This window comes from Lucilia cuprina, chromosome 3 (assembly GCF_022045245.1).
Source record: "Lucilia cuprina isolate Lc7/37 chromosome 3, ASM2204524v1, whole genome shotgun sequence".
Taxonomy (NCBI): domain Eukaryota; kingdom Metazoa; phylum Arthropoda; class Insecta; order Diptera; family Calliphoridae; genus Lucilia; species Lucilia cuprina.
The window spans coordinates 62,090,182-62,103,243 of NC_060951.1; the positions used below are offsets into that span (position 1 = coordinate 62,090,182).

The 13,062-nt window shown below is 30.5% G+C and overlaps 2 protein-coding genes across 2 annotated transcripts; one reads left to right on the forward strand and one right to left on the reverse strand.

Moving 5' to 3' along the window:
* The first annotated feature begins 1,269 nt into the window (after positions 1–1,269).
* LOC111675326 (putative inositol monophosphatase 3) lies at positions 1,270–2,890 on the forward strand. The gene is made up of 2 exons (XM_023436057.2): positions 1,270–2,102; positions 2,177–2,890. Exons 1-2 carry the CDS (start codon positions 1,535–1,537, stop codon positions 2,716–2,718), a joined length of 1,110 nt encoding a protein of 369 aa, XP_023291825.2. The 5' UTR covers positions 1,270–1,534; the 3' UTR covers positions 2,719–2,890.
* Positions 2,891–5,754: 2,864 nt separating this feature from the next.
* Positions 5,755–10,204, reverse strand: LOC111675327 (pro-resilin-like). Its single transcript, XM_023436058.2, has 3 exons — positions 9,951–10,204; positions 6,124–6,204; positions 5,755–6,033 (listed from the first exon to the last, which is right to left on the reverse strand). Exons 1-3 carry the CDS (start codon positions 10,044–10,046, stop codon positions 5,911–5,913), a joined length of 300 nt encoding a protein of 99 aa, XP_023291826.1. The 5' UTR covers positions 10,047–10,204; the 3' UTR covers positions 5,755–5,910.
* Positions 10,205–13,062: the final 2,858 nt, after the last annotated feature.

Here is a 13,062-nt window from a genome sequence, read left to right on the forward strand (position 1 = left end):
AGATAGATAGATAGATAGATAGATAGATAGATAGATAGATAGATAGATAGATAGATAGATAGATAGATAGATAGATAGATGATATTTTTGTAAAAGTCTGAAAAAAATCGATAAGTCGAAAAAGGCCGATAAGTCGAAAAAAGTCGAAGATAGTCGAAAAAGTCGTAAAAAGACGAAAAAAGTTGAAAAGTCGGAAAAATTCGAAAAGTCGACTATTTATACAATATTTCGACTTTTAATTAAATGAAAAATGTCGAAAAATCGACTTTTCATAAAATGCAAAAAGTCGGAAAGTCCACTTTTAACTGAATGAAAAAAGTCGACTTTTCGTTTCAACTATAGAACCCTATTACAAATGTGTCGTAGAAAGGGGTGAATTGTCTATCGTCATTTAGAGGACAAATTAAGTAATTCAACTGTACATGGAAACATTGTATTAAGTACTAGGGTTCTACAGTTGAAACGAAAAGTCGAATTTTCGACTTTTTGCATTTTATGAAAAGTCGATTTTTCGAGTTTTTGCATTTTATGAAAATTCGACTTTTCGACTTTTTTCATTTAATTAAAAGTCGATTTTTCGACTTTTAATATTTTTTAAGTAGTCGACTTTTCGACTTTTCCCTACTTTTCGACTTTTGACTTTTTTCGACTTTTTCCTACCAGAGTTAAAAATTTATAAAGTTGCCAGAAGCGTAAATTTATAATGTTGCCATTGAACATTATATTATTAATAAAAAAAATTATTTATATTTTTTCTATTTGTTGCAATTTTTTGAGTTTTTTCGACTTCTTTCTATTTTCGACTTTTTCCGACTTTCGACTTTTTTTTGACTATTTTCGACTTTTCCGACTATTTTCGACTTTTTTCGTTTTTTCGACTTTTTCCGACTTTTTTCGGCTCTTTCCGACTTTTCGACTTTTTTCGACTTTTATTTACAAAGTCGACTTTACGATAGTCGAGTTATCGACTTTTTTGAAACAAAATAGTCGACTTCGACTTTTTTCGATAAAAAGTCGATTGTTCGATTATTCGAAAGTCGATTTATAGAACCCTATAAAGTACTTTAACTGTTCGTGTGAACTTGGTAATACCAACAATAACTATCGATTACATTGTTTTTATGCAATCCATCACCAAAGTTTATTTTTTAAATAGTAATGAAATTACCATCTGGCAACTTCAAATATGATAACAGCTGACCTTTTCTCTCTATTTTTCTCTTTATACTGTTTTTGTTTACTTAACGTCAACATTTTTCCGCTTCTTTTCTCTAGTATGTAAACGAAACGAAAAAAAGAACTAGCAAGCAAAAAGCAACAAATTCTTTTTTTTTCTCCAATTAAAGAAAGAAGAAAAAGAATCTTGTATTATTTATTTATTTTATAGACATTTCTACGTATTGTATTTGTGTTTTAAGAATGTTTGTTAAGTCAGCATCTCCCTTCATTTACATTTAATACGTGACCGTGTACGAAGAAACTTTTTTTAGACGCTTTCAGACACCATCAATACTCAATAGTACACAGCTTATGGATGACGGTGCCATTGATAATAAATAATCGAAAAGCGGCCAGCAGTAGTAATACTATCACCATGAACGGACGTAGCATAAAAGTTCATCGTGTACCGGCCACGATTGCAGCTATTCTAGTATTATGTTTCCTCTTTTATGTTTTTGGTGGTTCCGAGGAACAACGTCCAGCTATGTATGGCATGTTAAGGAATCAAAATAAAGTAAATATGCGTAAACTGTTAATTGGCGCCATACAGGCTGCTCAGCGGGGAGGTATGGAGATATTGGAAGTGGCCAAGTCTAGAAATTTAAAGGAGAAAAGTAAAGGTAAAACGGATGAGGGAGCCAATGATCCTTTTACCGATGCCGATGGCCGGTCGCATTGTGTTATGAAACAGGGTTTACATCGTATCTTTCCACGTGTCACTATCTTTTCGGAAGAAGATAAGGAAAGTTGTGCCGAGGCGAATACTTTCGATTTGGATCCAACGGTTTTACATGAAACTGCAGAAATACCCGATGAATTGGTGAACATAAAAGATGTTACCGTATGGATAGATCCTTTGGATGCTACACAGGAGTTTACAGGTGGGTTAAGAGAAAAAAATAAAAGGGAATTAGATACAGATCTACATACTTATTTGCTTATTTTCTTATTACAGAACAATTGTATGAATATGTTACCACCATGGTGTGTGTGGCTGTGGCAGGTAAACCTGTAATTGGTGTTATACACAGTCCTTTTATAGGACAAACCGCCTGGGCTTGGGTGGATCACTCCATGTCAGAATATCTTTCCTCCATACATCCAGATGTCCCCAATGTAGATCATCCCATCATTACAGTGTCACGCTCCCATGCAGGCGATGTCAAAGACTTAACACGTTCGGTGTTTGGTGAAAATTCCAATATTCTAACAGCAGCTGGTGCTGGTTATAAGGTTTTACAAGTAGTGGCCAATAATGCCACCGCTTATTTGCATTCAACTAAAATTAAGAAATGGGATATATGTGCTGGTGATGCTATTCTAAGGGCTCTAGGTGGTACCATGACCGATTTAGATGACAACCTTATAGACTATGGACCCAATGAGTCACCAGTTAATGCTCGTGGTTTATTGGCTACCATTGTTAATCATGAGGAGTATATTGATAAATTAATGAATTATCGCAACACACACAATAGTAGTAAGCATCGTAGATAGTATAATTAATAAACTAAAAAGAGAATCTCTTAAAAACTACGACTTAAAATTTTAAGGCTTTAAAGAAAGAAAGAATAACTACCACATAAATACTTACTATTTAATGGACGAAATTAGTTAATAAGTTAATGGAAAAGTAAAGAAATTAAAACTTCCAAAAAAACATTTAAAACAGCTGTGTTTAACATCAAGAAATTAAAAAAAGGTGTGTATAATATTTCTTTTAAAATAAAACATATTTTTAGCTTGTGGTAACATCATTAATTATAAATTTCTTTAATGTTTATTTATTTCTTTATTTGTTTAGAAATCTATTCAGTTAATTCAACTATCAAGTTCTCATTATTAAATCTACTGCATTAACAATATTATTTAAGAAATTTCATCTTCGATTCAAAACTAAATTTTCTTCTAATTGCCGTTAACATTTTTTAACAAAATTCACGCTTAATTATCATCAAGTAAGTTTTTTTCTTTTATGTTAATTTTTTGCATTTCTTTTTTATTTTGCCTTAAACCATTTATTTACAAACATAAGCTTGTGCTAATGTTCTAAAACCGGTTCTAATGGACATACTCAAGAGGTTATGAACTCTTAGGTTTGTGTTTATAAATTAATTTTGTTTTGGACATTTAGAATAATATAACATATATGTTGGCCAATGATTTTTACACACAAACTTACACTATGCAAATAAATTTTAGTTGTGTGTGTTGATAAAATTGTTATAAATTTTTTAACAGTTGAAGAGCGCAAAATCGGAGAGATCACAACACTGAAACAGTTAATGAAATTTTATCTCTTTATACCCTAACCACTATAGTGGGAAGGGTATTATGTGTTTGTGCTGATGTTTGTAACAAAAATGATTGGTCCTAGATCCACATTAAAGTATACTAACCCCTATTCTGTATTTCGATTACGTTTACACATTCAGTTACGCAAAAACGATCGAAAAAAGGTATTCCAACAAAAAACTGAATCATAAGTAAAAGAAGAAGCAATTCCAGTTCGTTTCAATGCTTTACGAACGTGTGTATTCTGCGTTACGATCGATCGTACCTACGTTTTTGTAAGTTGTCGAATCGAAAAGCGGAATACTAAAGTTGATAAACCAGTTGTAATTCAGGTCTGAGTTGGGGAACAACTCTCGCGTCATCGTTTTTATTTCTTAAGGACGGTTAGGCTTATGCTTTTTGCTGGGCTTTCGACAGACTTTCTTCTCACCCCGCACCAATTTAATGGACTACTTCGTATAACTGTACTGTAAGTTATGCGTTGTCTTCATTAAACGCGTTCTTTCGTTTTACCTCAGAGTGAGGTTATGTTTTAACTGATGAAAACCATAAAATACTCACTAACCTGATTGAGATCATTAAAACTCTACGACTTTTTTCTGGTGGAGACCATTAATACTTTTGATGAAATTAAGTACGGATGCTCCAACTTCCTATATGAAGGTGTAGGTCGTTTGGTGGGGTTTTCTCTGGACAAACGTGTGATAACTTGGCAATATGAGTGCGTAATGCACCGCCCTCCTAATTAAAAACCGGAAAAATAAAACCCGAACATATGATACCCTAAAACCCGGACATATGATACCCTACACCAGTCAGTATGTTAAAATTGTGATTTTTTTTTTAATAAAGCATTTAATTTGTTTTATGTGGAATATTTTTACTTATTGTTGACAAAAAGAAAGAGATTTTCTGCAAGAGGGAGAAGAGGTAAATATGGGCCTATCCTTATAAGTCATTTATGTAGATTTTAATCGTTTTATTAGTAATTATAAGTTAATTTTGACCTACAAGTTATTATCTGAAGGGGAGTTTGTATGGGGGCTAGGGTCAAATAAGGCCCGATCACTATAAAAATTAGTATTGTCATTTATTGTTCTATAAAACTAATTTTTGTTGATTTTTTTGACATTATAATACATTTAACGTAATTATGAGCCTAAAGGCCCGATTCGGGGGGTACGGTTGTATGGGGGTTAGGAGAAATAATGGACCGATTTCAACCATTTTCAATAGCGTTCGTCCTTGAACCAAAAAAAGAGTATGCGCCAAATTTTATCAAATTATCTTGAAAATTGGCACCTGTAGCGTGCGCACAAAGTTTACATGGACACAGAGACAGACGGACGGACGGACAGACGGACAGACGGACATAGCTAAATCGACTCAGAAAGTGATTCTGAGGCGATTGTTATACTTTAAGGTGGGGGTAGGACCAATATTTTTGGGTGTTACAAACTTCAGCACAAACGCATAATACCCTCCCCACTATAGTGGTGTAGGGTATAAAAAGTATTAGGTGAAATCAATTTGCTATTCAAAAATCGGTTTAAATTTTTAAAAATCTAAGAAAACCCACAAAAGTTCTTTTAACTATTTATTTTATTAAATATTTTTTTTTAATAGCAAAAAAAAAAAAAAATTAAAAAAATAAATATTTGAATAATATTTTGAGAATATACAATAGAATATAGATTAATATACAAAATTACATTACAATAATAATAATAATAAAAAAATATTAGATAATTTGAAAATAAATGTAATAGGTAAAAGCAAAGAAGACGACAAAGAAGCTGATCGGTTGGTCTGTCAGTTTGTTGATGTTGATGCTACACATACTTTCTTTTAAATTTAAATTTATTTTATTTTTTGTTTTGTGTTTTCTTTTTTTTATTTATATGTGACTTTATATAAAGTAGGAGTAAATACAATACAATTGAAATAAAACTTATTAACAAAAAAATAATAAAAATAGTTATTTATAGAAAACAAAAAACATCTTACAAACTAATAATATTGAGTATCTGTTTAAATATACATACACAAATGAATGAATAATAAATTGTAATTATAATTAATCTAGTTGAAAACTTTAATGTTTGTTAAAAAAAAAAACATACTTTTAACCAAAAGAAAATGTTATAAAAGAAAAGAAATAAGTTTGTTTGTTGTAGACCAAAAAAAATAGTGAAATGTTTGTTTTATAAAAGAGTGTGTGTTGTTGTGTTTGTTTTAAACAAAGGATATTGAAGTTGTAGGTGTTGATTTTCTTTCTTTTTCTTAACAATTTTTCAGTTTTTTTCTTCAAAATCGTTATTTTTTTTTCTAAATTTTCTTTTAATTTTTCTTGTTGTTGTTATTGCTCCCTGATCGATGGTAACTGCTGGCTATTTAACCCAATGGATTGTTGGTGTCAAAAGTAACCTTTGGTACAAAACCATTTTCACCTTCAACAGTGTAAGCGACTGTCATTAATCTACCATCGGGTAACCATACCGAATATTGACCAGATACCTTTAAGAGTGTTTAAAATGAAAGATGATAAATGTGTTTTAATATTAAATTTCTTTTGTTATGTTTTTTATTTAATTTTTTTTTACTTACTTTGCCTTGTGCATCGCCGGCTTCATTTTTATTGAAAAATAATTCCTTTTCTGGATCTTTGACTTCATAATTGTATTCGTACTGTTAACAAAAAATATTAAATACATTTGTTACATAATGATAAGATCCAAGCATGAAAAAATTACATTTTGAAATGGTATAAGCTTTTATGAAAAAAAACTAATCTTCTTGTGGCCCACAAGTCTAATAATAGTCAAGATAATTTTTGAACTAGTCTATTGATTAGTATGTAGACTACTTTATTGACAAGTCTATTGACTTTTTCAGTTACTATTAATTTTTAGTTTAGTTCTAGTTCTAGTTCAGTTCTCGTTCAGTTCTAGTTCAGTTCTAGTTCAGTTCTAGTTCAGTTCTAGTTCAGTTCTAGTTCAGTTCTAGTTCAGTTCTAGTTCAGTTCTATTTCAGTTCTATTTCAGTTCTAGTTCAGTTCTATTTCAGTTCTAGTTCAGTTCTAGTTGAGTTCTAGTTCAACTCTAGTGCATAGACATGAGTGTTGATTAGTATATGGACTGGTCTAAACGACTATTCTGTTGACAATCTTTTTATGATCAGCTAATTTTTTCAGCTATCCAATGCCCTATAAAAAATTTTTCATTTTTAGAGAATTTATTAAAAAAAGTTTCCTCAAAGTATTAATTACGTTTCAAATTATTTACTCGTAGCAAAAGCAAAAAGGCTATTTCTATAAATTACAATTCTAATTATAATAATCTTTTGCAAATTAATAAAAAAAAACAAAAACTAATAAAACACCAACAAAATTGTGTGCATGTTAACAATTTGAATAGATTTTGATTTATTATCATACGATGATAATATTATGGAAAGTCATTTATTTTAAATTTTATATTTATTTTTTTTTTAAATAAATAATAAAAGTGTAAAGTAGCAGTAACTACTAAATAATTTTATGTTATTATTATTTAGCTCATTAATATTTATAGGAGAAACAAAAATTAAGAATTTATTATTCGTTGTTGTTTTTTTTTCTACAATAATTTGTACAAGTATTTTATGAAAAAATGTCTAAAAATTAACATTGATGTAAAAATTATCTTGTTTATTGTACAAAAAAAGGCATTTTAAATTAAATGTCAAATCTTCTAAGGTCGTTGAGAAAATTTTCAAGTAATTTGCTATTTAAGTTGGTTTGTAAATTATTCAGTGTTAAATTCAGTATTATATGGACACAATAATACATTGTTGCAATAACTGTTGATTTAATTGTTTAATGTTTTTTTTGGTATTAAATTTAAATGTAAGGTGACTTTTTGCTGAGGTGTATTTGTACTATAGAAAGTAGTATATTTTTTATTCATACAGTTAGATGATTGTAGCTCCACCTCGAAAGAACTAATTTAATTTCTTATGTATTTCACTGCACACCCGTGAAAAAAGTAGTCCTCAAAGGACTAAGACTGGTGAAAAACTAATATGTATATGGAAAATTTTACATCATTTATGAGACTGGTGAAAAACTAATATGTATAAGGAAAATTATACATCATTTAACAATGTGGTGTTCATGCATTACATTACAGTAATCCCAAAACATTCCTCCTATTAATATTATTAGAGCACATGGACGTATGTACATAGGACTTCTTAACGGATCATATACTCCAGTTTTACCTTATCTAGGATCTTATCTAAGAGTGACCATAAAATTATGAAGAGTTTTCAGAATTTCATGATTAATTGGTGGCGTCTCAGTTATTCTTGTATGGTATCCCATAGATGTGCCAAATCAAAGATTAAAATACTTTCGCTATCATGATCATGTTGAGACTTTAACACTCACTTGTATTTCTTAATAAAATAGACCTGATCTAAACTTGTGCAATACGATTAAACATCGAAAGTCCTTTTACTGACCCTCAATAACAGCTAGACATTAGTTAGTTTGAAATAAGGATGTATATATATATAAATCCGAAGAAATACGCCTAGGCCTCTGACGGACCTGTGTGTGCATCTTAACCAGAGCCTAAGGTGGGAATCGAACCCAGCACCTCCAGTCTACCATACTATAACACAAACCACTAAGCTACCTGAGTAGCGACAGGTGTCAATTACAGTGGAACATTTGGCCAACAAAACTTTTTCCCAAACTCTGTAATGAAATAAAACAATAACCGTCCGGTACCGAACCCCGCATCTCCTGTCTGCCAGACTATAACACAAACCACTAATCTACCGTAATTGCAACAGGAGTCAATTACAATGGAACATTTGATCAATATAACTTTTTCTTCATAACTCTGTAATTAAACAAACCAAACATAACATAACAAAAAAGCATAACAAACGTTTGGAACTATAAAAACTTCCTAATATCCTAATATCCCCGAAGCCATTTTAATGTTATTTGATCTAAATCGCTATTACCTGTTTTTAAACCTTAAATTATTAATCTATTAATCTAAAAGAAAACTCCTTTAACCGCAGTTGATCTTAAATTATACCTCAAAATGAGATAAAAAGAATGCTTGGAACTTGGAACAGTTTTGCGAAGTAATTCCAGTGTATGTAAGACGCAAAACCTAAAAGCTAACAACTTTCGATATGAGATAACGATGATAATATGGGAATTGATTTTCATTACTCCACGACATCTTTTCAATTCCTACTCCTTTATATCGCAATATTCCTTCCGATACCTCTTATACATATTTTAGACTATATTATCGAACCACAAAGAGGTATTTTGTAGTCCTTTTAAGTTTTCTATCTATTTAAGGCTTACTGCACTGTCCAGATCTGTACATTCAAGTCTATAAGATATTTTAATGTCTGTCTTTTCCATAGGGGCCAGTTTCTTATGTAAATTTGTTAAAACACAAATAGGGTAGAAGGGGGACCATACGCCACTTTTTTTTTTTTTTGAGGCGGCCACAAATTAAAACCACAATACATATTCTTAATTTTTTTCTTGGTTCGGATACTTAGATATGTTGGCTTTAGTTGTATTCCTTTCAATCTTTCCTAAGTCATCCTCATGTACATATTTTTTTAACTTTTCCGCACTGACCAAAAACGGCGATACCGCACCGTCCAGTTTCAGTTTTTTTCGGGCTTCAAATTATATTATGAAAATTTTATTATGTCTTTTTGTTCACTATTATTGACACTATAATACTGACCAATATATTTTTTTCTATCACAAAAACTAAAAAAGTTAGCATAAAAAGTTCACACTGTGAAATATTTTCACAGCCCTTTGAAAAACAATTAATCATGTCTGCCTCCCATCATATGTAAAGTTAATGTTTAAATTTTCAGGGATCGATAAACGAAAACAAAATTTGATAATGCGATAAAATCGATTACTCAGTTTTCAAGTTATTCGCATTGACAGATGTGCCCCTATGGCGAATGATCCCCCTTCTACCCTAAACAAAGAAAATAATGTGCAATATCCTAGGAAACAAATTTGGGAATATTAACTCAATATCATTTTAAATATTCCATTTACTGGACTCTCCATGTTAAAGTTGAATAATATTTCAAAAACTAAGATTCGAATCATATGCGACCTTTTAAAGTATGTGTAATAAAGCACATTTTGATATCAAACACTTAATTTTCTTTTCATAACTCCATACTATATTGCGATCGATCATTTGTATAACATAAAGATCATTCCACTAAATTACTAAAACATTTGAAAAAAAATCCTTGTTTTACAACTTCACAGATATCCAAAATCAAATTTTGAAATTCCATAAGAATCTAATTAACCACATTCATATGCAATTAAGTTGAGCACATATTTAGCATCATAACAAGAGCAATAAAAATATTACCGGTTCAGGTTGTTCAGGAGCTTGAGGTCGCGCATATGCCACTATAATATACGCACACAATATAACCGCCACAAACTTCCAAGATAATGCCGACATTGTTTTATTATTCTGTTTTTCTTTGTTCAATGTTACACCTTAATATAACTTTTCTTTTTTGTTTATATTTTTCCGAATTATATTTTGCAATGAAAACTATTCCCCTAACGTAATAGACAAGATCTCCCACCGTTTATTCGTCAAACGCTTTTAGTATTTAACTGAAAGCAATTGTTTGCTACAGAAGTCTTTTATATGAATTCTGAGTTGGAGTCTCTTGTTTAAAATCGCATCATCGATCGCAGTAACGTTTGTAATACGTTTGTTTGTAACGTATACCTTGCCATAGGTCAAAGGTATTTTTGTTTTATATTATTTTAAATGTAAAGGCAGCGAGCGATCGCAAAGTAAACTCAACTCAATTCAACTGAATTTAATTCAACTAAATATTAGTATGTAGTTAGCGGTGGTGTTGTTGTTTGTAGTGATGACGAAGATGTTGCTGATGCTGCTCACGCTGATGATGATACTAATACTTAGCCGGCAGACAGACGTATGGATCAAGCATCTCAAATACGATCAGTTAGTAGAGGCATTAGCAGCAGCCCAAAACAGTGACATACAGTGAGCAGCAGATTTGTTACCGAAATGCAAACTTTTTTAAAGTTTAACATTTGAAAAATATTGTTTACCTGTTTAATTCGAACGAATACTATTTACTCACTCACTGATCTGACTGACTATTTGTTGCATGTTGTTGTTTTTTTATTATTATTTATTTTTCTTTATGTAGAAAAATCTTCTTTTTTAGATCCCAACTTCTAGAGTAACAATTGTATGTTTGAAGAAGTCGTAGGTTTGGTTGTTTGTTGACTTATCTTCAAACATGAAAACATCCTCAACAACTGCAACAATTGCTTTGAAAAAAAGTTCACATTTTCAAATTTCATATAAAAAAACAAGGTGTTAGAAAAATCCACAAACAACTGCGGCATTAGCGAGAAAAAATATGTTATTAAAAATAAATTACCAACATTCAATAAGCAAGATTAGGAAATTGTATATTTTTTCGCGCAACTACAAAAAAAAGGTTCTAAAATCATAATTAAGAATCTGTTTCATAATTTTGTATTTCTTGGATTTATTTTTAATTTCAAATAAGTAATTTCGTTTTGAAATACATATTTTGTTGTTTCATTTTTTGTGGTTTTTGGTTTCTTATCATGCTATTCAATCGTTCAAAATTTAATTCTTGTTTAGTTAATTTTCTTGTTTGTTATTCGGTTGTTTTGTATCTATTTGACCGATATAGTCAAATCGTGAGATTTTTTGATGATTTTCTAATCAATTCTCTGATTTCTATGTTGTTATTATTGCGATTGTTGACTGTTTCCAAGTGCGCTACTTGAGGTATTTACGGTTGTAAAATTTTATTAATGTAAATTTGTAAGGAAATTGGTATACTATGATCAGGGACGTTCTATGATTACTAGGGATCAGGGACTTTCTATTGATTTAGTTGTGAATGTGTTCTAAAGAACGAACATCTCTGCCATTATTATTGTTCACAACTGAACTAAAACTGAACTTGAACTGAACTAGAACTGAACTAGAACTGAACTAGAACTGAACTAGAACTGAACTAGAACTGAACTAGAACTGAACTAGAACTGAACTAGAACTGAACTAGAACTGAACTAGAACTGAACTAGAACTGAACTAGAACTGAACTAGAACTGAACTAGAACTGAACTAGAACTGAACTAGAACTGAACTAGAACTGAACTAGAACTGAACTAGAACTGAACTAGAACTGAACTAGAACTGAACTAGAACTGAACTAGAACTGAACTAGAACTGAATTAGAACTGAACTAGAACTGAACTAGAACTGAACTAGAACTGAACTAGAACTGAACTTAAACTGAACATGAACTGATCTAGAACTAGAACTTAACTGGTACTGAACGAGAACTAAACGAAATTTATAACATTATACAGATTAATTCGTTCGATTAAGTCCTACAATAACTTAATTTGTTTTTTCTAAAGATTTCTTATTATTTTTTTGTAGTACCAACATTTGTTGTTGTTATTATTGTTTTTAATTTTTATTATAATGTGAATTTATTCATACTTTGTATTCATTCTATCTCTATTGTCATGTGTGAGCAAGGTTTTATATTGGGAAATTTTTGAAATTTTTTTTTGGGGGTTCCATTTGATTTTGTTCATATATTTTGGCGTAGCCCTTCCACCACAAAAACAAAATTGTGGGATATTTTTGATTGTTGTTTGAATTTTCATATACAATAATATTTTTATTTGGAAAATGTCGCTGAGGTGTGTAAGCTTTAATGTTAAATATTTCGTCTACTATTTCTACTGTTGATGCTGACTGACTGACAATGACTGCCTCATATTTACCAGTGGAGTGGAGCAGTGAAGTGGATGGAGGCAGCACACATGTCATTTTGTATGTGTTGTATAAATGAATGAATGAAGTTAATACATCTTTGCATGAAGTTTTTTTTATTTTTGTACTCGGGTATTATTACATGATTTGACTTAACTAGATGCATTTTCCGTACATCATTGTTAGGCATTGTTAAAAAAAAAAACAACAAGTCAAGTCAAATATAATCAATCTCATGAATCAATATTAATATGCATATGTAAGGAGGTTACTACAAAAGGAGGTGTTATTTGGATAGTTTAAAATATCGCTGTGGTAATTTGGTGTCACTTAACATTTAAATAATTTTAAATATATACATATGTATATGTACATATGTATATGTACATATGTAATACATATGTACATATACATATGTACATATTATGTATATGAATTTGTACATGCATATAAAACTACTGATAATCCATCTTTAAATAGTTCTGACTTCTATCGAATATGTTTGTAATTTCAGTTCTAGTTCTTTTTCAGATCTAGTTTATTCCCAGTTCAGATCTACACCTTTTTCAATTGTAAATGAGAACTTTTCATTTCAATTCAGAAAATATCAATTGAAATTGAGATTTTCCATTTGATATTCAGAAAATTCCAATTGAAAATG

Coding starts and splice junctions, on each gene's coding strand:
- LOC111675326 (XM_023436057.2), top strand. CDS start 1,535: ATGACGGTGCCATTGATAATAAATAATCGAAAAGCGGCCAGCAGTAGT. Junction 2,103..2,176: donor TGCTACACAGGAGTTTACAG/GTGGGTTAAGAG, acceptor TTCTTATTACAG/AACAATTGTATGAATATGTT.
- LOC111675327 (XM_023436058.2), bottom strand. CDS start 10,046: ATGTCGGCATTATCTTGGAAGTTTGTGGCGGTTATATTGTGTGCGTAT. Junction 6,205..9,950: donor CTCCTGAACAACCTGAACCG/GTAATATTTTTA, acceptor TTTTGTTAACAG/TACGAATACAATTATGAAGT. Junction 6,034..6,123: donor CCGGCGATGCACAAGGCAAA/GTAAGTAAAAAA, acceptor ACACTCTTAAAG/GTATCTGGTCAATATTCGGT.